This window comes from Nothoprocta perdicaria, unplaced genomic scaffold (genome assembly GCF_003342845.1).
Source record: "Nothoprocta perdicaria isolate Ctin4 unplaced genomic scaffold, notPer1 scaffold_3, whole genome shotgun sequence".
Classification (NCBI taxonomy): Eukaryota; Metazoa; Chordata; class Aves; order Tinamiformes; family Tinamidae; genus Nothoprocta; species Nothoprocta perdicaria.
In genome coordinates, this window is record NW_020455532.1 from 3,812,872 (window position 1) to 3,833,940 (window position 21,069).

Consider the following 21,069-nt stretch of genomic DNA (forward strand, 5'->3'; position numbering starts at 1 on the left):
AATGGCTAACGCAGCTCTACTTTTCAGTCCTTGTCATAAAGATAAGGAATAGGCAGATAGTGACTAATACATTTCTTTGATATATAACTGCATGCTATACTGTGTTGATTTAAGAAAAAAAAGCCACACAGCGCATCCTTGTAATGTAAAACACATGGCATGAAATATTGCCATCTTGATAGTTTTTGAATATGACTAAGGTTTAATAGAAATCTGTTAAATAATATGGTATGAATCCATTCCCCATGACAATAGCTATGGAACCAAGAAATGTTTATAACTTAACTCCAAAGCTCTAAAGGAAAAGGTTATCTCTGTCCTACTCTAATACAGAGGAGGGTGTATAATGAAAAACAAAGTCCCCAACATACTCCTACACAACCAGCTGCATTAAAAATATGTATACCATATATGCTCTTGTGTTAGCCAAGAGACGTACACTGAAACAGCAGCGCTTCACATCCAGAAAGTGCTTTCATTGGGATTTGCCTGGAGTATGCTAATGTGGTAGGATACAATCAAATCAAGGATTATCAAATGTCTACTTATTTGAAAAGCTATTTCCATGTCACAGTAACTTTTTTCACAATAGAAGAACATACTTTGAAGTAACTGCCAAATGAAGCAATTTAACYAGGAATGGATGTTCGAAGCAGTGACACCAAGGCGGAGACAAATCTGTGCTGTTGGAGTGGTTAAAATGTTGATAACAAGGCAGGAATGTTTACCAAGAAAAATGCTGTAATGGAATGGCTGTCCTCGCACACCCGCGTAGCCAAGGGACATTAGGTACCTGTCCTGTCGGTGCTTGGTGGCCAGAGCCCGGTGCAGTTCCTCAATGACTCGGCTGGGAGGTAAAGGCAGGTGGACAGCAGCCAGGTGAGGGGAACCCGTTGGTGTCGTTACCTGTCCTCTGATGTGAGAATCGGAGCTTTTCTGGCCAGAGGGATGGAAGAGGGCAGCTTGTCCTGAGATTTGGGAGGAACCGACAACAACATAATTCTTCAGGATAGTGGAAGGAGGAGATTTCATGGCTGGGTCATCTGTTTCGCTTCCTGCTGCCAAAAGACAAAAGAATAGGAGGTCGTGCAATGCTGCTTATTTCTTTGTGCACAAAGCATTTGCTGATCAGAACTTGTTTGGTTGAATAGAGGAAAATCGTGATGTTCTGCTTTTGCTTAAAGGGACCTGGCTATGCTGAGTAACTGTCTGAATTTGAAAGGTTTGTACTATGCAGCTTTTTGTAGCAGAATAGATTTTTCCCCATTTCCTCTCCTTCCCACACAATCAAACGCTGCTTCTGCAAGTCCAGCTCTGGGTTCTTCATTGCCAGTGCAACCCTCATCATGCCTGGCCAGCACTGCAGGGCTTTCCAATCCAGCACCTTCTCTGCTGAACTCCGCCAGACTCTATTGAAATTTATGCACTGTGGTCTTCAGTCAGGACAAACTGTACCAGCTGTGTTATCTGCTCCTCCATGATTGCTGCCCAGCTTAGACCTTTGTCTTTTATATGCCAGCTGAGGAAATGCCAAAAGCAYTATAGTGTGAGGATAACATTCACTTCACAAAATTTGCCATCTAAATGAAATCCAAATGAAAGATACTGTTTTGAGCACTAAGATGAGAAGAAGGGTGCACAGTGTTTTACAAACCTTTTTTACACTCAGATGCAGATTTTGTTTTTCGTGCCAGTTAAGAATTTTAGTAAGACAGACATATCTCTGCATTTCCTTTACACCTCAGTCCACGAAGTGTTCAGTCCATGATTTTAACTATGGTAGTTTCATACTCTAAGATGCCTGAAAAAAAATGGTCATTAGTTTTTCTGTTTTGGAATTCTGTCTCCTTTCCCTTGTCCCTTATATTTTTATCCCAAGCTTCTGGCATTTGGCATACAGGAACAGTTCAGCCTGAGTGCAGTGAGCTTTTTCTATGTAAGAGGATGTTTCTTTTCTCTTGTTGCCACCTAGTGTTGTATACATGAATTTAAACTAACACAACTTATGCAAGTTTTATACAGATTTGTTTTTCACAGACTCATCTTACTATTTTCACTTACTTTAGGATAGATTCTTCAGTTCATAAGAGAGAAAAACCTTTGTTTCTGCCAAGAGTCTCTTAACATTCCTATGTAAAAAGGACTGCTTCCTTATGAGCACACTGACTTACCAGAAAACTGGAGAGGACAAAACCAGGTTTGACTATGAACCTCAATTATTTCCTACCAGAGCTGCATCCTGGTCTTCACTCAACTGCCCTGGTAGCTGCCTTTTCACAGAAACCCTGCTTCAAATGTGGTATTAGCCCCATCAGGGTGGCCATGGGTACAGGGCCAGGTATCTGGAGCTTGGGGAGCAGAACCACTGAGGACAAGAACAAAAGCTCTCGTGAGAAGGGGAGCTCCTTCAGCCACAACCAAAATCAGCYGCATGGATGTGAAGCAATGGCAATGCTAAACCTACTCTCTCTTTTTCACCTCTGTGGGACAGGGAGGAAAGAGTTCTTCCACTAGGAGATTTATATCCACAGTACAATCCTCTTCCTCTGTCTGTCTGTCTCCCTCTCTTTATTGAGAGACCTGATTTTCTAAATTTTGGAAACWTTTTTTTGCACATTTGCCTCCTCGCAACCCAGAACTCTAAGCAACAGCCACAACTTCATCCTTTCCTCTGTATCCAAGCAAGAAGCTTGAAGTCAGTACGGAAGTGACCCTATCTGAAATGTAAAAATGTCTGAAAGCAGAGGAGCATCTAAGCTGCCAAGTTCACAGTGCTCTTAGAGGTGAGGCATCTTCCCATCCCACAGCCCTCCTGAACTGATTACGATGGTCCCAATGGAGACAGCCAACCCCTGCTAAACAGTTCTGCTGTGCTCAAGGAGGATTTAATTATGTGTTACTGAACAAATGTATAGAGGATGTTTATAATCAATCATTGTCCATTGAATCACAGCCTGAAGGGACAAAGAAACCACTTCCGAAGTCATGTGCTGCCTCCGTGTCAGGGGAGAGGATTGCCCTGTTCTCTCAGAGCAGAACCCCCAGTCCGGCTCAGCCCCAGTGCAGGAAGGGAGGACACTTGTTATCTTTTTACTTGCTTGTTCCTGGGACAGGCCAAGGGCCAATTCTGTCCTCACTGCAGCTCAGGCCAGTACTGAGAGCTTCCTTAAATCACACCTTATTTGTCCTAATAACAGCTGTTCAGTGAATAATCTTGCAAAGTGATGTCTTGGCATCTTGCCCTGTTCCCTCTCTGCCTGTGATTAATTGATGCTTGGCTTATTCAGCGCTTTGCTGCTAACAGTATCTCTAGCATTGTTAAAAGGGGAAAAATCCAAACACAAAAGAGCTTTTCACCCTCTTTGTCTCCCTTTCCTTTCATGATCAGTCTTTGTTTCTCTCTCCCCATATGTTCTGATGCCCTTTCACTCTCTGACAGTGTTTGTTCAGTCTTAACTTGCCACTGCCTCCACATCCACTGTATAATCACTGTTGAAGAAAGGTTTATAGTTAACTGGACTCTTTCAGAAATTCGAGTTGTTTTTTGTGGAAAACTTAGATGAGAATGAAATACTAAAACTYGGAATATTTTGGGTGTTAGATGAAATGGCTGCAAAATATCTGAACTCAGAATGCTGTGAGGTGCCTGGTGGAGCTGTCCTGTCATCACCCTCTCTGGTCAGTTCTTTGGCATCCCATGTGGTGCATGGCCAGTGCTTCAGTCGAGCAGAGGCACAGGGATGTCCTAGCTGTGCTGCAAGAGGGAAGATGCTGCTAGAGCCTGATCCATAGCAGGRAATTGCAGTGTGAGCCCCAGCTCCCAAGAAAGGCTAAGATCCCCTTGTGGGTTAAACTCCAATTTAAATTCTTACTGGTTCTAAGCACAGACCAAACATGGGAAACCAACTCTGGTCGTTTTCATCAAAAAAAGCTGAAATTCTGACRTTTGCCAACAGCTCCAGCGATCAGGTCACAGTGCCTGTCTGAGCTTTTGTTTCCTGGCAACTTTGAACCCCCTTTTTTTTGATGCCAGAGGATGAGTATGGATGCAAATCAGGGCTGTGAGAATGACTGTCATTTAAAAGTCTAAATACCCACAGATCTAGCGTTTAGACATCAGGACTTRATTCTAATTCACAGTAAGTCTCTTTTAGCTTCTTTTGCTGTGTGTAGAGGCCCTGAAATTGGAGCAAACTAAAATCATGTTCATTTTAACACCTTTTCTGTTCTTAAAGACTATTAGAAAATGTAACAATGGTGGCAATACCTTAGAAATTCAGGCCTTGAGGATTTGCTGTTGCAGCTTTCAGTGTAATCTGCCATGGAGGATTGCCTTGTGGAAGCCAGGTGTACCGCTTATGCTCTGCATAATTAGACCAGATTTCATAGCTCTAATTCAGACCTACCCAGGAGAGAAGACCCTTCATACCAAAACCTCCCCAGAACCTATTGACTTCAACTTGCTTTTGGCCATTGTACTGTTATCCAGACGGGATTCTGYGTAATGAAAACATGTAAATCTTCCGTTTGTTTTATAGCATATCAATATGGCCATCTGATTCAGCAGATGCTTACAGTTGGTTTGATTTGTTTTACATGTGGTTAGTGTTGTAGATTTGCAACCAATAATCCCCTGAGAGATTCAGATATACATGTAAAGTACAAAGATCACTGCTTTGTTATCGGGCAGCCAGACCGCTGTTTCTGGAGATCATTAGCATGCTGTTCATTCGGGATGACTAGCTGGATTCTTAGCAGCGTGTGGCAAAAGGCTTAAAAAAGGATATGAAGAGAAATTAAAAAATATATATATATTGTTCTGTTAGGTGACCAATTCACAAAGGATGGGACTAAGTCGCAATGACTGACCTGTTACGCTCTTTGTGATTTTGGAGAGGGCCTTAGGTGGCGGAGCTGGGAGCAGCGGAGGACTGGGAAGCTGAGCTGGGTTTTCTTCGGCCTGGTTCTGGGGAGAATCCATGGATTCAGAAGCAAGTAAGGCTTGTGCACTTTCTTCAGCTGCTGGCAGGCTGGCGGCTTCTGATTCTTCCGTGGGTGCTGAAGGTTTCTTGGCTAGTAGAAGGATGAGCAAAATTAATGGAACATGAAGTTAATAATACTGATAGGCCAGGGGACAATGCCAGGAACATTCAGACAAACAGAACACATGGCATGCAGCTAGGAGCACTTCTTCTCCATAGTGAAAATAATTAATGTGTGAAAAAAGCCTACTAGCCAAGACAGGTGGAGAATAAAATGTATGAATATATTGAGGAAATGTTAGTTTTGACATTCCTSAGAAAACTGCTGAATTTCCTTTACTTCCATTTCCCCCTAAAGCCCTTTTTCCTCTTTTATTTTTTTTTCCCCCTCTAATAGTAAAAACAACTAAGAGATAATACAACTTTTGAGAACTTTACTTGTAATTATATTTAATAGGGCAGCAGAGAAAGTGATTATCTGTGAAAGCTTAGACGAGCCCTCCTAGGTTTGGAAATAGATGTGACAAGTGAAATTGGAGGGGTCCATTTAGGATGGGCAAGTGTCAAGTATTGCATCTTCCAGCAGTCTTGGCTGTCTGAACAAAGGGCCTCCATTCCACCCCAGAGCACTTCCCAAAAACCCACAGCATTGAACATTCATGGCTGCTACCTCGCAGACCTAACCAGCTCAATTTCATGTCCTGTTTGGAATTGAAACTCTCTGTGCTAATGAACAAACAGCATCCTCGTGTTCAGGCACATGGGGAAGTACCAGAGCATTAAGGTAGCTGGASACAGTAGTATTGGAAAGATAATAGCATTTAAGTTGTTGACAAAGAGATTAATGAATATGGCCAGAAGAAGCAGAATGAGCATTTGTCATTCAAAAAGATAGGGAAGTACAATAAATATTAATTTTTTTTTATCAAATTTGTTTGGTGGAAAAGCTGTCTTATGTGATAGTTGCATCTATTACCAAAAAAAAACTTTTAAGTATATATTCCTTGGGAAAACCTTTATTTTAGGTTTGTATCACTAGATGTTATTCTAAGCAAGAATCACTATGTATTTTTGTATCTCCTGTATAGAAGACAAAATTTGGAATTAAGGTAGAGRGAACACAAGTCACTAATGACTTGGTAATTACAAAAATATCAAGAGCTCTAGTAGATATTAGTAATTTAACAGGAAAATTAGTCAGATTCTGATGTTTTGAGAGAAACTTTCTTCTGTCAGTAACATGAGCAGAGTMCACAGGCCTCCCGGTGGCTCAAGGTGCCATTTGGCTGGATGGGTGTGAGCAGCTGCTGTGGGGCCTCAGCTGCCCAGGACGCTGCTCCAGGATGTGCTTGGTGGCCGCTGCACAGACCTCCTGCTTGGTCACCTCTGTCCCATGCACTGCGCTCTTGGAGAGTCATTTTACATCCCCCTACAAAGAGCGGTTTGCCTTTGTGTTTAGATGTGGATGTTTCTGGTAACAATAGTGTGTTTTTGCCTCAGAGTCTGAAGGCAGACTGAGGTCCTGAGTACACAAACATATTAAGAGATTTCATGCTGCAGAGTGAATGTCACCCTTGTTGAAATATTTCAAGGGTTCAGTGCTAGGCTTCTTGGCAGAGTAGCTAATTATTCATGGAGTGGCACTTGTCAAAATGCCATCCCACTTCTAGGTAGAAACCCTMCTCTTGGGAGAGCCCCCAAGCCTCAGGTGGGAGAAATTGCCTTGTCTCTGCCTAGGCTGTTCTTTTTCCTTGTATTAGCCAAGCATGGTCGCTACAAACATTTCCTTCTGTTCATTCCTCTTCCTCTCCCTTTGGCCTTCAWCCCACATCTTCAGAATGAAATGCAACATAGGGGCTTGAATATACACCACATATCTTCATTGTGCTTCTATGTGGCTTATTGTCTTTTTTGGTGTAAATTTTCATACAAAAACAAACATAGCAAAATGGGCTAAGGTTTGGAAAGAAACAAAAAGAGCGCTAGGCTAATATAGTAAATATGTTTTGGGGTATATCTTCATGAAGTAATACATGTAGTTGAAATAATAAAAAAAAAGTGATGGATGTTGCTGAGCTTAAAAACATCTTTGCAATGAGCAGTCATGGAGAGAGAAGAGTTTCTGTTGTCGAAGTAATTAGGAGTGGAATGGAGCTAGAAGTGTGGTTCCCACGTAGGGCAGAAAAGCAATATTATATAAAAGCAAAAGAGCAAAAGGCACCAGAATTTCATGAGTCGTGAGAATGGAAAGAAGAGGAGGAGAAGGAAGAGGGCAAGTGCAGAGTTAAGAAATGGGAAACCCTTCAAAGAATGGTTTCTATTAGGAGCTGCATGATGGCATCAGCAGGCAGCAGAGGCCAGCACTGAGGGTGGGATTGGTGAATGCGCGTGGGGCCTGAACCCCAAGAAGTGCAGGGTGTGAAGAGGCATCATGGGCTAAAGAAGGCAGCCAGGGCAGGTGGAGAAAGCAAGGGGATCAGTGAGACGGGATGGGCAGGAGGATCTGTAATCGCTGCCTTGGATTCCTCATAGAACTAGGGTCAAGTGTGTATTTCCTGAGCTTAGCACTTCTGGTTTCTCAGGACTGGAGACCCTCAACTCCTTGGTTGTCCCTGGTCCCAGGGGAAAAGCTGGACTTTGCTGTAGTACAGTGGCCTCTGTTTGCAGAGTGTCTTCTGTGGATTTTTGCATGAAAGAAACTTGGTTTAGAAGCTGATAAGGATTTATCTTTGCTCCTGGTACTGATCTGCTCTGATATTTGCGGGGCAATGTAGGTAGGTGAAGATGTGGACAGTGTTGGGTGTGCACAGACATCATTCTCCTATGTCAGGACAAGCAGCTTCAGCTTTGGCAGGGAGGTCTGAGAACTGCTGTAAGGAGTAGATTGTTTCATCTTCACAGCAGTAGCTGCTAATACCACAGGGTACCATGCCAACTCTGGCTTGTCTCGTAATCCAAGTAATCCCATTGCGCTTGGCTTTGTACCCATTGCGCCCTTTGTACAGTCCCTCAGAACTGTAGCAGTTCCAAAAAATCCCTATTTTCCAGTACAAAGTGCTAGCCTAGTAAGGGGAGGCSCTGAGCTGAATAAGGTGCTCTGACCCTCTAATACACTAACATATTTGGCTGCACAGAGTTTTAACATTTTTTTTCTGCTGTTTAGTGTTTTATATCCAATACCTGTGTCATCTTTGAGCTCCTGGGAAGGCAGCTCCTCGCCAGGCGGGATCGTGGTTGCTGTGGCTGCCGCTGCGCTCTCCTGCTGCAGCTCCGGGGAGGCCAGTGCCTGGCACGTGGGGGCYGCGGGCTCGCTCGGCAGCGCCCTTGAGGCATCGTCACCAGCACAGGCTTTGCCTTCAGTATCTAAAACACCAAATCATTTAATCTTAGCTAAACCACGTGCAGTGAAAGCCAAAACTCCCTGCTAAYCTCTTTAGAAGAGTGTACCTAAAAGCTGCTAGTGATATCGCAGTGCTGAGGGGACTGAGATTTGTCTTGTAGCAGCATTGGATTCCTAATAATAGCTGAGCATCTTGTGACGCAAAACCCGTGCAGGCCAGCCCTGGATACGAATATTGAACCAGCTTTGTAGGCAGSATATCTTTAGCCATGAGCAGCCAGCAGCCTGGACAAGGGGGCACTGTGCTTGCACAAGAGCCCAGTGTGTGCTGGGAGCATCTGCCGAGCAGGGGCCAGGCCGCGGGGGCAGTCCTGGCGTGCGCCAACCGGCATCTCCTTGCGCGCAGAGCCCCTGCGCAGCCCATGCCCACGTTGTCCCTGTGTGAGTCGTGCTGGGTCCCTGCGCGGAGCTGCTGGCCAGGACCGCCCCAGCAGAAACGCTGCAGCCTTCCCAGGGACAGAGCTGCTAATGCTGCTGGCACCCTRAGCACAGTTCTGGTTCGTCAGCTTTTGAAAGCGTGTGTGTCTTGTGTGATTGAGCTGATCAGAAATTCAAATCCCTCCTCATGCAGACCTAGAAACTGCTCCCTTTGCTTACGCTGAAAGATTTCTGTGCCAGTGATCCCTGCAGCTGTGTGCATCCTGATGACTGAAGCTTTTCTAGTATCCTCCTATTCAGGGAAGATTCCTCAGAACACAAACTCTTTACTTCCTGACCATCTCCAAATCTACAAAATCAACRTGCAAGTTGCAATTGCTCTGCAGTGTAGGCAGTGCTCTGTCCTGGAGCCGCTCTGTGGCACCCCAACCTCCTGCCTTGTATCGCTCAGTGCCTGCCGGGGCTATGGCCTCTCACAATGGTACCATGACAAGTCTCTTCAACATTGATTTTAAATTATTAGCATTTACAGCTACCTTGTTTTTAATGCTGTGTGGGCAGTCTGCAGAGTAATTTACTGCTCTTTTGGGTAAGGGTATCAGCTTTGGCTGGGGATGCTGCGGAAGGGATGCAGTATTTTTGTAAGCTGAGCTCACCCGGGCTGCCTCATAATCACGTTTGGTGAAAAGTTAGTGTTCTTAAAATAGCCCTTGCAGTAGCACAGTTGCTATGATACAGGAAAGGGGAGGGGGGGAAAAGTTCATTGCCTACATTTCAGCTCATCGTGGAGTCAGCTTATACATAACAGTTGGTGCATTAACAGCTGCCTGTGTTACTTGACAGGCATCTCTTATCTCTCAGCGCTGTGAACGCAGCTACAGCCGATCAGATTTGTGCTCGCAGTGAGCAGCATAGTAGGGAAAGCTCCCTAAATGCTTTCCAGGTAGCTCTGTTTTGCARGTCGCTCACGTCGGTTGGAGTGGCAAGCACTGACAGCTGTGCCACAACAAAGCTGCAGGCGGGGATACGCGGTCCTTTACGTCTCTGCCTATGGAAAGTGTAATGACTGATGAGGTGATGACAAGCAGGTGAGAGTCCTGTTGGAAGATTTCTATTGAGAAGCATCTGGGACTCACAACAGGGATGCTCCTGGTCAGAAATGAGCAGCTCATACTTAAATTGATGAAAATATGCTGCTTTGATTTGCAGAGTCTTAATGCTGTATTTTAGAGGTAGTCAGGAGGCAGGTGAAAGTCCAGACCTCAGATCTACCATCGAGGAAAGCAGCAGAGAGTCTTGCAAATTGTAAAATAATCTGSAGAAGTAGCAGGGCATAATTTAGTTGGGAATGAATCTCACTGGATTGCAGATCCTGCCCCCTCCAGCTTGTAGGGTRCCAGAAGTTCCACTGAGTGAAGCCATGTTGTGGAGAGGGTTTGGGAGCTGAGGAGGGGCCAGAGCAGCAGTGGGGCCGGTGTTGGAGCAAGTTCCTCCCCAGGGGCAGCAGGCAGAGGAGCAGCGGGTGGGCTTTGCAGACAAGAGGAGGGCTCTGCGTTAGCCCTGTAGTGCCAGGGGCCATGTCTAGCTCAGGGAAGCAGCGTCCAGGGGTTGCGTGAGGAGAAAGGGTGACATAGCCTGTCTGGATGAGTCACCAGTCCATCAAGGACAGTGCAGTTTCACCCAGGGCACCTCACACACTCATGGCAGTTCTGTGCTAGCTGCGTGCTTTGCTCCGAGCTGAGCAGGCCGGTCACAAACGTTGTRGGTTCGGCTGCAAGGTGACCTGATGCTCTAAAACCTGAGTGTGATGCAGCCGCTGGGAAYGCATAAAGCACATCTGCAGCTTCCACAGGCTTCAGCTGCAGCCCAGTRTGGACTGGTTAGTGAAAAGGAGCATGACCGAGATGTCAGGAAGTGCAGGAGAGCCTCATGAAAGAAAGGGGTTTGAAGATTTGCTCTAGTCCCTTTAGCAGTGTACTGCTGCTTTGACAGTTGCAATGTACTGCATAAATGAGCACTTAGCCTTGAAACTGCTGCCACTTTAGCTCAGTCCAAGTAGGGCACTAATCAAATCACTGAGAATTATTTGGGTCAATTTTTGATACCATTAATAAGCTGCTTCTGCTAATAATATAATAAAATAACCCTGGAGATTCCCAATACTCTTTGTGTAAAGAAAAATAATGTGCAGACTGCTGCAATGCCCTTCAACTGACTGTTAGCCATTCCTCCTTCCTTCCCTTCTGGATAACAGGGTGGCTCTGCACAGTTGTTTGGAGTTTATAGGAGCTCTGTGCAACTGTGTTACAGACAGGTAAAGCAGGTCTGCCTGTACCTGCCACATAAAGCAAAGCTCATCACCACTCCTCATTCTAATTACTCCTTATTCTAATTCTAGCATCTTATATTTTCATCTCATATATTTCTTTATAACCATGGCTTCAAATTCAGCTTCAAATTCAGAACAGATTCCCATGGCAGAATTGGGGAATCTGGATGTATTTTTCTGTCCACTAGTGCTACTGTGTTAATAGGGCAAATAACTGAGGAGAGACAGAAACAATTCAATGGACAGGAATTAAAAATGAGCCCTTTAACAACTTCCATTTTAGAATAAGCTGATGGTTTGATAGATTTTATGTCTTGAACATAAAACTTCCATTTAAAGATATCCCATAAAATGATTGCCGTACTGCAATGAAGAAAAAAAAAAATTGAAAAGCTCTTTTTTCCTGATTCTTCAGTTGCTCAGCCACATTGCAGCATACCTTCACTGAGTGTCGTCCTCAAGGCTGTTTATAGGCCTGGGGTTTCTTTTATACAAAGAAACTCAATTACAAATTTCAAAAAACATCATTTCTGTCTGTCAGACTGGTCCAACTCAAAAGGGCAGACTGCCTTCAGACAGTCCTTCGTGCTGTTAAGTTTTCAAAGCAAAGATGGAATTCCTTGTAGCTCGTGTGGATGGGAATGGCAATGGAAACGTTGCCCCAGCAGTGGGAGCTCTCCCCATCTCATAGGTTGCTTCTCCAGATCTGTCTCCCTCAACCAAATCAGGTCACCTGCCAGGGCTGGGGAGGAGCAACATTTCTGTGTGTGGCTCTTGATCATCTTTTATTCAGTGACTTCTGCTGAACCTGGTTTGTGCTTAGGAAAGCTTTACACTGCCACGCGATCAAAAACCAGAATGATAATATGTTTTGTCTAAACTTGGTTTGCCAGAGAGATAGATGAAAACATCAGATTAGCATCATGTTGCAAGATTTGAATTCATGGACTGGGCATGCTAACATCCTCATTGGCTGCATCTGTATGCTTACATTTATATTTATGCCAGCTCTAACGCTGGCATTCTTTCTTGGCAGTTGGATTTAGGTAGGTTTGAAGCAGTTGCATGGGACATGGGCACTAGCTCACGTTTGTACCAATGTGTAAAACCAGTGAAGCTTGAATTGCATTCAAGCTGGTGAAATATGAAAAATCAAAGTTTATGGACTGACTGAGGCAGGCAGGAATTTGAGCAGACAACTGCTTAATTCAGGTACTGAATTTTCCTGATCGTCTTCAGGGTTTTCCTTTTTATTTGATTGTAAGCTTTCTTCACTTGCAATTGTGTGTTTCCTGTTGCCCAGAAAAGATCTCTGATAAAAGAGATGAGAATTTTTACTCACCCTGTTCCATCATCTCCAGCAAACCTTTCTTAATGAGTTCATCCCGACCTTGCCGTGCTGTCATCTTCTTCTCCAACACTGCAGGAAGTTGTAGCATGACACAGAGCACCAGTTAACAACACCAGTTAACAACAGAGTGAAAAAGCTACAACAGGGACATTCCCTCTGCTCTTGACTGCAGCGTGTGTGTGCAGAAGGGCAGGGACTTTGGGGTGGGAGCGTAGGTGTTCCTGGGCAGCCTGTCTGGGTCTTTTCCTTAGTTAAAACAGTATAATCACCCTTAGGGAGAGCAGAGATTTATGCCCAAAGCTGCTGCCTGATCGCACTGATCAGAATAATTTCATGCAGAGTAATGGGGGCTGTTGTAGTGTTTGTGCTGGTAGCTGCAGCGCATGAGACGCCACGGGAAGCGGCTCCCTTTGCTGTGCGGCTCCGGAGGGCCAGGCACGTTCAGCGAATTGCCTCATTGGTCTGTAGGAAGAGGCAAGGGAGCCTGTGTCTTTGCTGGTCTCTTGGGGCACTGCTGGCAACGAGTGAGAGCCCGCGCCGCCCTCGGCTGCTCTGTCACTGCAGAGGCAGCTGCTTGAGGGAAGGCATTTTCCATGGTGTAGCTCCCTCCTGTCACTTTTCATAATGTTACTGTGACCTACATAATCTTCGCCCCAAATCAAAGGGGTGATGATATGTGGGGCCAGCAATCTAGCCTGTTTTGGAGAGGAGAAGGTCCATGAAGCTCAGGCTTTGCTCTTGTTTTTGACCTTTGAAATGTATTATATTGTGTTATAGAGGAAGTCAGGCTATAAGGGATCCTAGCAGGCTTAGAAATTATTAATCTATAATCTCTTGAAATCTCTGAATAAGTTTAGATCAGCTAATCATTGATGTTTCCGATGTAAACAAAGCAGAGCTTTGCCTTCTGCTGCAGTTCTCCCATCCTACCTGCAGACGTCTGCTTTAGCTTCTCAGTTTTCTTTTTGCGCCACTTCCACGGTTTGAAGATCCTGCCCAGCGTTGCCAGTTTGCTGTTCCTCCTCACTGGTGGAGTTCGAATCCCTGAGACCAAGTAGTCAGACCGCACTGCAGGCGACTGCTCCATCTCATCTGGGCAGGGGAGACAGAGTGTGGCTCATGGTTAGTACCCTTAGGCACAGACCAGCAGGGAGGGGTTGCGTTGGCCACCCAGCTAAGGAGTATCTTGGCAGTGCAAGACTTGGAAAGAGACTCCCTGCTTTGCTGGAGCACATGGCCAGGCCGAGGGAAGGTACATGTGGATGTTTAATGTTGCTGTGCCAGCCTGGTGCTTCCTCCCAGCTCTCTGGGCTCTGCTCCTACACCATGCCTATCTGGACACCAAATATTAGAGCACTTGTGCCACCATCCCTCAAGGATGTCTCAGAGTTATTAGCCAGGCCCTTGGAAAGGGGATGCGTTGCATTTGGGCACCCTGTGTGGGATTGCAGCGCTCTGTGCGCTTTATCAGTGCCAGCTGCTCCTGGAGGTGACACTGTGACTGCACCCCAGGGGCTGTGGGGAGCTCTGCTTTGCAGCCTCCTGCAATACAGGGTGCCAGGAGCACCCAACAGCTTAAGTAGTGACTGCAAAAACCTACATCACATATCTGTAAATGAGGCGAATAAAGTCCCTGGTTAAACATATGAAATTAATGTTCCTTTAGGAAAATTCAGACCAAAAACTTTTATGAAAAGCTGAGAGAAAGTGTGAGAAAGTTAACAGCTCTTCAGATTTCCCAGTTCCTAACTCTTCTCAGGCCACAGGATATTGCTGCCTTTTCAGTGCCTCATGTGGGCTAATGCACTTGTGTGAACTAATATAAGAACACCCTGTTTCATATAGGCTACATAAGTAAAATCTTGTGCAAATGTATTCCTTGAGGAAGCAAAGGGAAATTTTTTTTCCCTATTGTCCAGCCAAGCCACAGGAACTCTTAGAAAATGCTTCAGCTGGAAAAGTAATTTAGGTATTTTTAAGTTTGTCTTCCAAATAGATTGTTCATTTTGCTTATAAACAAGTCTTGTATGAAACAATACATACTGCCTAGTGACAGTTGTGCGCTAGCCAGTACCATGAAAGAAAGCAGCACAGGTCCATAAATGGGGATATTGATGGCTTGCCTGACATTGGTATCACTCAGAAGAAGATGTTATATGAATAAAAGCTGCATGACATTTTTTTCCAACAACCAGTTATCATTTAAATGAGCAATGTGGAGCTAGGAACGTATGTGCATTTCCAAGACATTTCTCTCAGAAACAGCAGCATTTATCATGAATTGCTTTATGACTGCAAGATGAAAACTATATACCATCTTGCAGGCTTTGTTTTTAAGTTAACAGGGTGAGAACGCTTAAATCGCAGCATGGAGGTGGGGATATCAGCGTAAACAGGAAACAAATACTGGAAGATTTTTAAACAAAGCAGAGGGAGGAATACGTTTCTCCCCTCCATTTAATTTTGAAAATATTGATAATAGAGATGAATCATTAAGTAGAGACAAATTGAAAAATTGGCCATACTATCTGTCAGAATGGAGCAAAGGTTGTTAACAATCTTCCTTCCCTTGCTGTGTGTGCCCTGGGAATTTTTCTTTCTGCTTCAAAATTCTACACTTAGATTTTCTAATTTCTTTAAATTATTCTTTCCAATTTTCTTTAAATTATACCCAAAATACAATTTTGCCTTTGAAGGAATAGGGTTTACCAAAGATTATATTTATGAATTGCAGTTTGGGGGTCAGTATTGAGAAGCAGCAAACAGAAACTAGCAAGGACCATAGTCTGTAAGGAGGGCAGTACCCTCAGGACTCCAGCTACATTGCCAAGATAACACAAGTTGTTCCTTCCTAACTGCATGTTTGGCAATGAGGAGTATCACAGAAATAAGCTTTGCTGCAGGAGCAAAGCTCCTGGTTACAGAGATGGCAGTAAGACTGGCAATAGGGCAGATCTGCTATTAATCTGCTGTTGTGGCAACTTTCAAGCTGTAATAGGAGCCTCAGAAAATAGTGCTTTGCCATTGCTTGTGATAACCATTGAGTAGGAATGGAAATGTTCACAGAATTAGCTGATCTTAATCATAGACTAAATATGAATGTTGTCCCTAGAAACAACTGCGGGGTTGGAGGGCCTCAGCTCAGCCTTCCCTGTCTTTGCATCCAAGATTGCTTGGACACTTCCTACTGTCCCAGGTATTTCTCATGCATCTTAGTGAGGATTAAATAAGCAGCTCATTTAAAGCAGTACCCTGGCAAGTTGCTGATCCTGCTGCATTTCGTTGAGGAGGTGGGTGTCTGCAAAGTGGCTTTGGCTTCACCCACGTGTTTTATCGAGCACTGGTAGCATAAGATCACTTGGCCATTTGTGCCAGGTACAGACGATCGAGACAGAACCAGGAAGTCACTCAAACCCAGACCTGTGCTTCTGCAGGAGCGTTTGTTTCTTGTCCCAGATATTCCCCTAGGAACAAGAAAGAGGAGACACTGCAAAGGCACTAAGTATTCCCCAGGCACTGATTCTGCCGCAATCAGTGCTTCTGTAGTTCTCATCAGCCCTGTAAACTGTATTTCTTCCATCTCCCTCTGCCCTGTTGATTGTGCAAATGAAAGATTTATCCTGTTAGACTTAAGCTGCGGTCCTCTAAAATACAGCTAGAGCTCAAACGTCAAAGAAAAAAGAGGATCTAAAACAAATGTTCCAGCAGAGGTTTTCATGGGCTTTTTTAGATCTATTAGTGTTTCTCACATAGTACAGTGAGTTCTTAAGCAAATGGTTTTATCACCTGGTACATTTTCACCATATGCAGTTCCTACACTGTGCATTTGGAGAGATGGACACAAATAAAAATAGAGACACTCTAAGACAGATGTCCTGAAATCAGAAATAACGAGGAAATGGTCTCACTGGCAATGCAAATTGCAAGGAAGCTCTGAGAGCTCCTTGTTCCCAGTCAGTTCCTTTTTCCTTTGCTGTGGGTTGGCTGCTGGGGCAATAAGAAGTTGAAAAGCAGTTCCTACATCCAGCTCTGGCTGCAGCAGGACCAGGCACAGCTAGGCACCAGCCAGAGATATGCTAGGACTTGCCAGTCCTCCAATTGCCTCTGAAATATTCAGCACATTTTTTAATCTGCAGTCAATATTTTAATTACACTAACTGTATGGTGTAATAATGTGGCTGTTTCTCCCACAGTCTGATAGCCTGTGCCCAGGCCATGCAGTTATTAGAAGATGTCTATGAAATACAAACAGCCAAGAGCCAAATCCTCCGAATCGTCAGAGAGAAATGAGCAACACCTTAATTAGCAGCATAATGTGGAAGGATGAAACTGTACACAGGGCCAAGGGGCACGAGCTTAACCCACAGCACAAGCTTAACCTACCTCAAGCTTAATCCTACCCAGCACAGGCAGGCCAGACTGCTGTGCTTAAGTGTGGAGCTGCTGTTCTGGGCTGAAGGATAAGCCATGCAATTGAAAAGAGCAAACTGTAATATTCATTACATCTGGCTTCAGGGCCTGGTCCCTCCGACAGCCAGAGTAGTTGCAGCTTCTGTTGCCTTCAGTAGCAGCTGTGGGTGATCAGCATTTCTCCTTTAAAATACTGCAGCAGCATAAAAACACTGGTCTCCCTGTTCATTCCTTCTCCATAGGAATTGGCTGATTTTACTGCCTCTGAAGCTCTCCTAGCTCTCCTGTTTTGTGCTGGCAAGTCCTGCCTCCATCCCATCCACGCTCTCGAAAGTGAGGCAGGTTTGCTGGGAGGATGGTGGAGTTTGAGCCCTGGACGCATTACAGAAGAGCCCCATATCCCTGAGTGTAGCCTTCCTTTGCACCGCAGATGCTTTTTGGTGTGGAGATGATGCTGTCTGGGCAGTAACAGTGCTGTGAAACGGAGCACATGGCTTAGTCGGTTGGGTCTCTCTTCTTGGTGGTATCATGATGAGCCAAGGAGACTATAGCCTGATGGCCAGGCCAGGCCACAGCAAGTGTGGGACACATGAGGAACTCAGAGCTGAGTGACACCAGCTGCGCTGAGGTGAGGGGTTTCTAAAGGGCTGCAGTGCTGTCTTGTAAACATGCAGATTGTGGCGGGGAAGATCTAGAAAGCTGCATTTTAATGGGCTGGGTATTTAACTGAATTCAGTACATGGCAATGAAAGTTGTTCCTTGCTAAATCTCCTGTGTAGCTGCTAGGAGAAGGGCCACTGAAAAATCTGAAACTTGCAGGCAGTTTAAAAATAACACAGACAAGAGCTGCAGGCAAATTTGTAAGGCAAGCATGCTCTGTTTTCTGATGAATTGGTTTGTAATGCAGCTCTGCATGTTCTCTCCTTTATTATCATTGCATCTGTCTTTGCATCTCAGGTACTGAGCTAAAAAATGGAGAGAGATTGCCTTTGCTCCATGCCAGTGAGTGGAATCAAAATGACCTCTCAGGCCTTTGGGACAGAGGTGCCCTTACAACTGTTAATTTTCAGTGCTGCCTAAGATTATATCTCTCTAGAAAGGATGCTAAAGAGAATGTCGAAGGGAGAGTTGAGCTTGTAAAGGGTTCACGTCTACTTGTCAGTGCTGAATCATGCAACTCCAGCATTTGTGAGAGCAGCCAAAACCCAGCGATCTGTACAAGGCCGCTTTGCTTTTACACGTGTCTGATCTAGTGAGGGGGGGACCTGAAAGAGGCAGAAAGGTCCCTGGGCTGCGGACGGAGGGAGGGAGGGAAGACTGGTGGCAGGCATGAGCCCCGATTCCTTTGTTTTGCATCCCAATAGCAGGAAGAAGCTAAGGGCGACTGAACGTGCAAGATGGGTGAATCATCTGTGGTCCTTGAACACTTCCTTGAACTAAAGAACTTTTCATACTGCACCAGACAGATGGCTTTTTTTGATAGTGCTTGTCCTGGTAATAAAAATGTTTTCTGCTGCTTGGATCTCACAGGCCATCTCTCTTTCCCGATTCCCTTCAGCAGAAACCTGTGCCAGAGCGCTCCAGTTTGGAATTTCCATTTCAGTTTTCTGAAAACTTGCTATTTTGATTTTTCCAATTTTGGTTACTATTAGAAATGACTGGTCCGTTCTATATTCTCTACTGCTCTTTTATTATGTTAAATTGTGATTTAACAATTTAAGTGGAGGAGGATTAAAAAAAAAAATTTAGGACATGCTTGCCAAGGAAGTTTATTTCTATTCTGCCATGCTGAGCATCCCTTCGAAGTACTGGGATTTCAAAACCAACTTTAGCTGGGATAAATGGGGGAACAGATTATACTTATCAAAGGAAAGTCAGCATGTGAGTGGCAACTCCAGCTAAATCTCCCGGATAAAGATATACTTTATATGCTTGAGATCTGTGCTTTCTTCCAAAAATTGTTCCTTCAGGAAGCTGACATATCACCTAACAGCATTGCTGCTGTAGGGAYGAAGAAATTAATCAGGAACCTTTCATGGTTTTGGATCATTGTGGCAATCCCAGTAGCACTTTATATGATATACGGTGCACAGTGTGGCATTAGCAACTCATTAACAAACTCAGTTTTTTGATGTTTGTATAAAAGAACCCACAACATACTCTACCTGGATAAGGAAGAGCCAAATAACAGTAAGAAAATGCAACTAATGAGGGATTGCCATGTAGTCACAACTAATTGAATCACCGAAGCCCGCACAGGAAGGGAAGTTGGCATTTCCCTGTCTCACAGCAGCCCAGGGAAGCTTGTGCAGGCAGCGTCTCCTGGGATGTACAGAAACCCCTTCAAATGAAGGCAAACAAGTGTTGACCTGAGAGCGAGGCCTGCACCAGGCCTGCTCCCTCTCGCACTCAGAGGGGGTTTTGTCCTGCCCTGGGGTCACAGACCCCCCCAGTGCTGGGCACTTTTTTCCCCAACCTCTCTGCAGTTCTGCAGGGCAGCAGAAGGCCAAGCTCCGAGCACACGAATGGCTTGAATTAGCTTTGTCCCGTACTCGAACTAGCAGAGCAGTTGTCTGGTCTGCAGGACAGTGTTTGCATGGATTAATTAACTCAGTCTTGCTGCAGATCTGGTGAAAGGATGTTTTGTAGCTTCCTTGGGGAGTCTGCGACTCAAAACAGAACCCCAGCTGTCCCCAGGAGGCACCTGCAAATCCCTTTCTCTGCTGCTAATGTGTGCTGGAAGCAACGTTTCRCTGGAGACGTAACATCCAGGGAAGTGACTGCTAAGGGCAGCCTCCTTGCTAGCTGGCGATAGCGTGTTAGTTTTAGCTGGGCTTTGTGCCCCATAAACTACCTGTTTAGCTGTTCTTCAGGTTATGGGAGCTCAAGACTGTCAAACATATAATCAGTTCTCTTATATTTTTTATCTCTTTCGCTTATATCTTTTAAGCTCACTTTTATTTTTAGATCTAACCTGCACATCAGAGAAATAAGCAAATTCTCAAGTCCTACGCATTTTTATGCCTAGGTAATTTGATGCATAATTGCCTTTTTCCCTGGAACAGCCCACATTCCCTGCTGGTGCTGTCACTCTTTAAGGACACTACTGYGAATAAAACCCACCCTCCTGCCCTGGGAGTGCAGGACCAGCTGCCTTTTCCCTTTCTCACTCCTCCTGCTTCTCACTTTTCTTACAGCCATTTGCAACAAATGTGCATTAGCTGATGGTCTCTGGCACCTCTTCAGGCCTGTTATGGAGAATAGCAGAGATTTGGAAGAGGAAATACTTAGGCCTCAAAGATATGACATTAACACAAAACAGTTATAAAAGAAAGGTAGGATGGAAAACAGATACGGTACTTGAAGCCAGCTTTTGTCTAAAGTTTATGCATCCAATTTGGCTCCTTGTAAAACTGCTAGGAGCTGCCAGCGGTTTCTGTGTTTGGCTGGTAGGTAAACTGTGATGAAACCTTTCATATGAGGTCATATTACCTGAATAATTAAATACTTTCTGGACATGGTCTGTTGCCCACAGCAGTATGTAACCTTCTGTAGATGGTAGATGTCTTGGAGATGCTTTAGGGGAGCAACTATTAATAAAAATCCAGCTGTCTCACCCTCTTCTAGTGTTTTCCAGAGAAATGATGATACCACCAAGGCTCAGAAAGGGAGCTATCGCAGAGCGTCTGTGCCCTCGGCATCCTTGGAAAAATCCATGTATGGATACAGAGCAGCACAGAGCGTCAGACAGCACTAAGTCCCTTATGGCCATGGCACTTCTAACCTGTTATATTCCATGTTAAAGTTAGATTTTCTGCTCATTACTCTGACCGTATCTCAAGGCTCAGACAAGAGCTTTAAAACACTAATCAAACAAAACTGCCACCGACTTAAACGTTACATCTGAGTATGTTTAAAAATTAATGAGTTCCTGGCAGTCCACGTTCTAAAACCTGAGATTCTGCTTCCAAGTAGATGCACTCTGGTTAACAGTCTTTAACCTGTTAAGAGAGACATGTGCCTTCTAAAATGAAATTCTTTATTGGTCAATGGCCAGAACTAAATGCTTATCCATTTGCTGTAATGTTTATCGCTGTGTGAAGAGAAATCCACAGTTGATTTCTAAGAATGGCGGCATGATCTCTTAGAGCAAGGAAAGAACATGAAAATTGCTCAAAACATATTAATCTTGATTAAGTCATGGGATGTACTGAGAAAA

The 21,069-nt window shown here is 44.6% G+C and overlaps 1 protein-coding gene across 2 annotated transcripts in view; it reads right to left on the reverse strand.

Annotated features, from left to right (window-relative positions):
- The window catches only part of PHACTR3 (phosphatase and actin regulator 3), a 97,687-nt gene that overhangs the window by 32,475 nt on the left and 44,143 nt on the right, over positions 1 to 21,069 (reverse strand). The window contains exons 2-6 of one of the 2 annotated variants that reach the window (XM_026041930.1): positions 13,371 to 13,532; positions 12,432 to 12,509; positions 8,163 to 8,345; positions 4,870 to 5,073; positions 794 to 1,055 (exon numbers count right to left, since the gene is read on the reverse strand). In XM_026041930.1, coding sequence (XP_025897715.1) covers positions 794 to 1,055; positions 4,870 to 5,073; positions 8,163 to 8,345; positions 12,432 to 12,509; positions 13,371 to 13,532 — 889 coding nt within the window. Of the gene's footprint in view, positions 1 to 793; positions 1,059 to 4,869; positions 5,074 to 8,162; positions 8,346 to 12,431; positions 12,510 to 13,370; positions 13,533 to 21,069 lie in introns of both variants that reach the window. The other variant, XM_026041929.1, reaches the window with a different exon arrangement.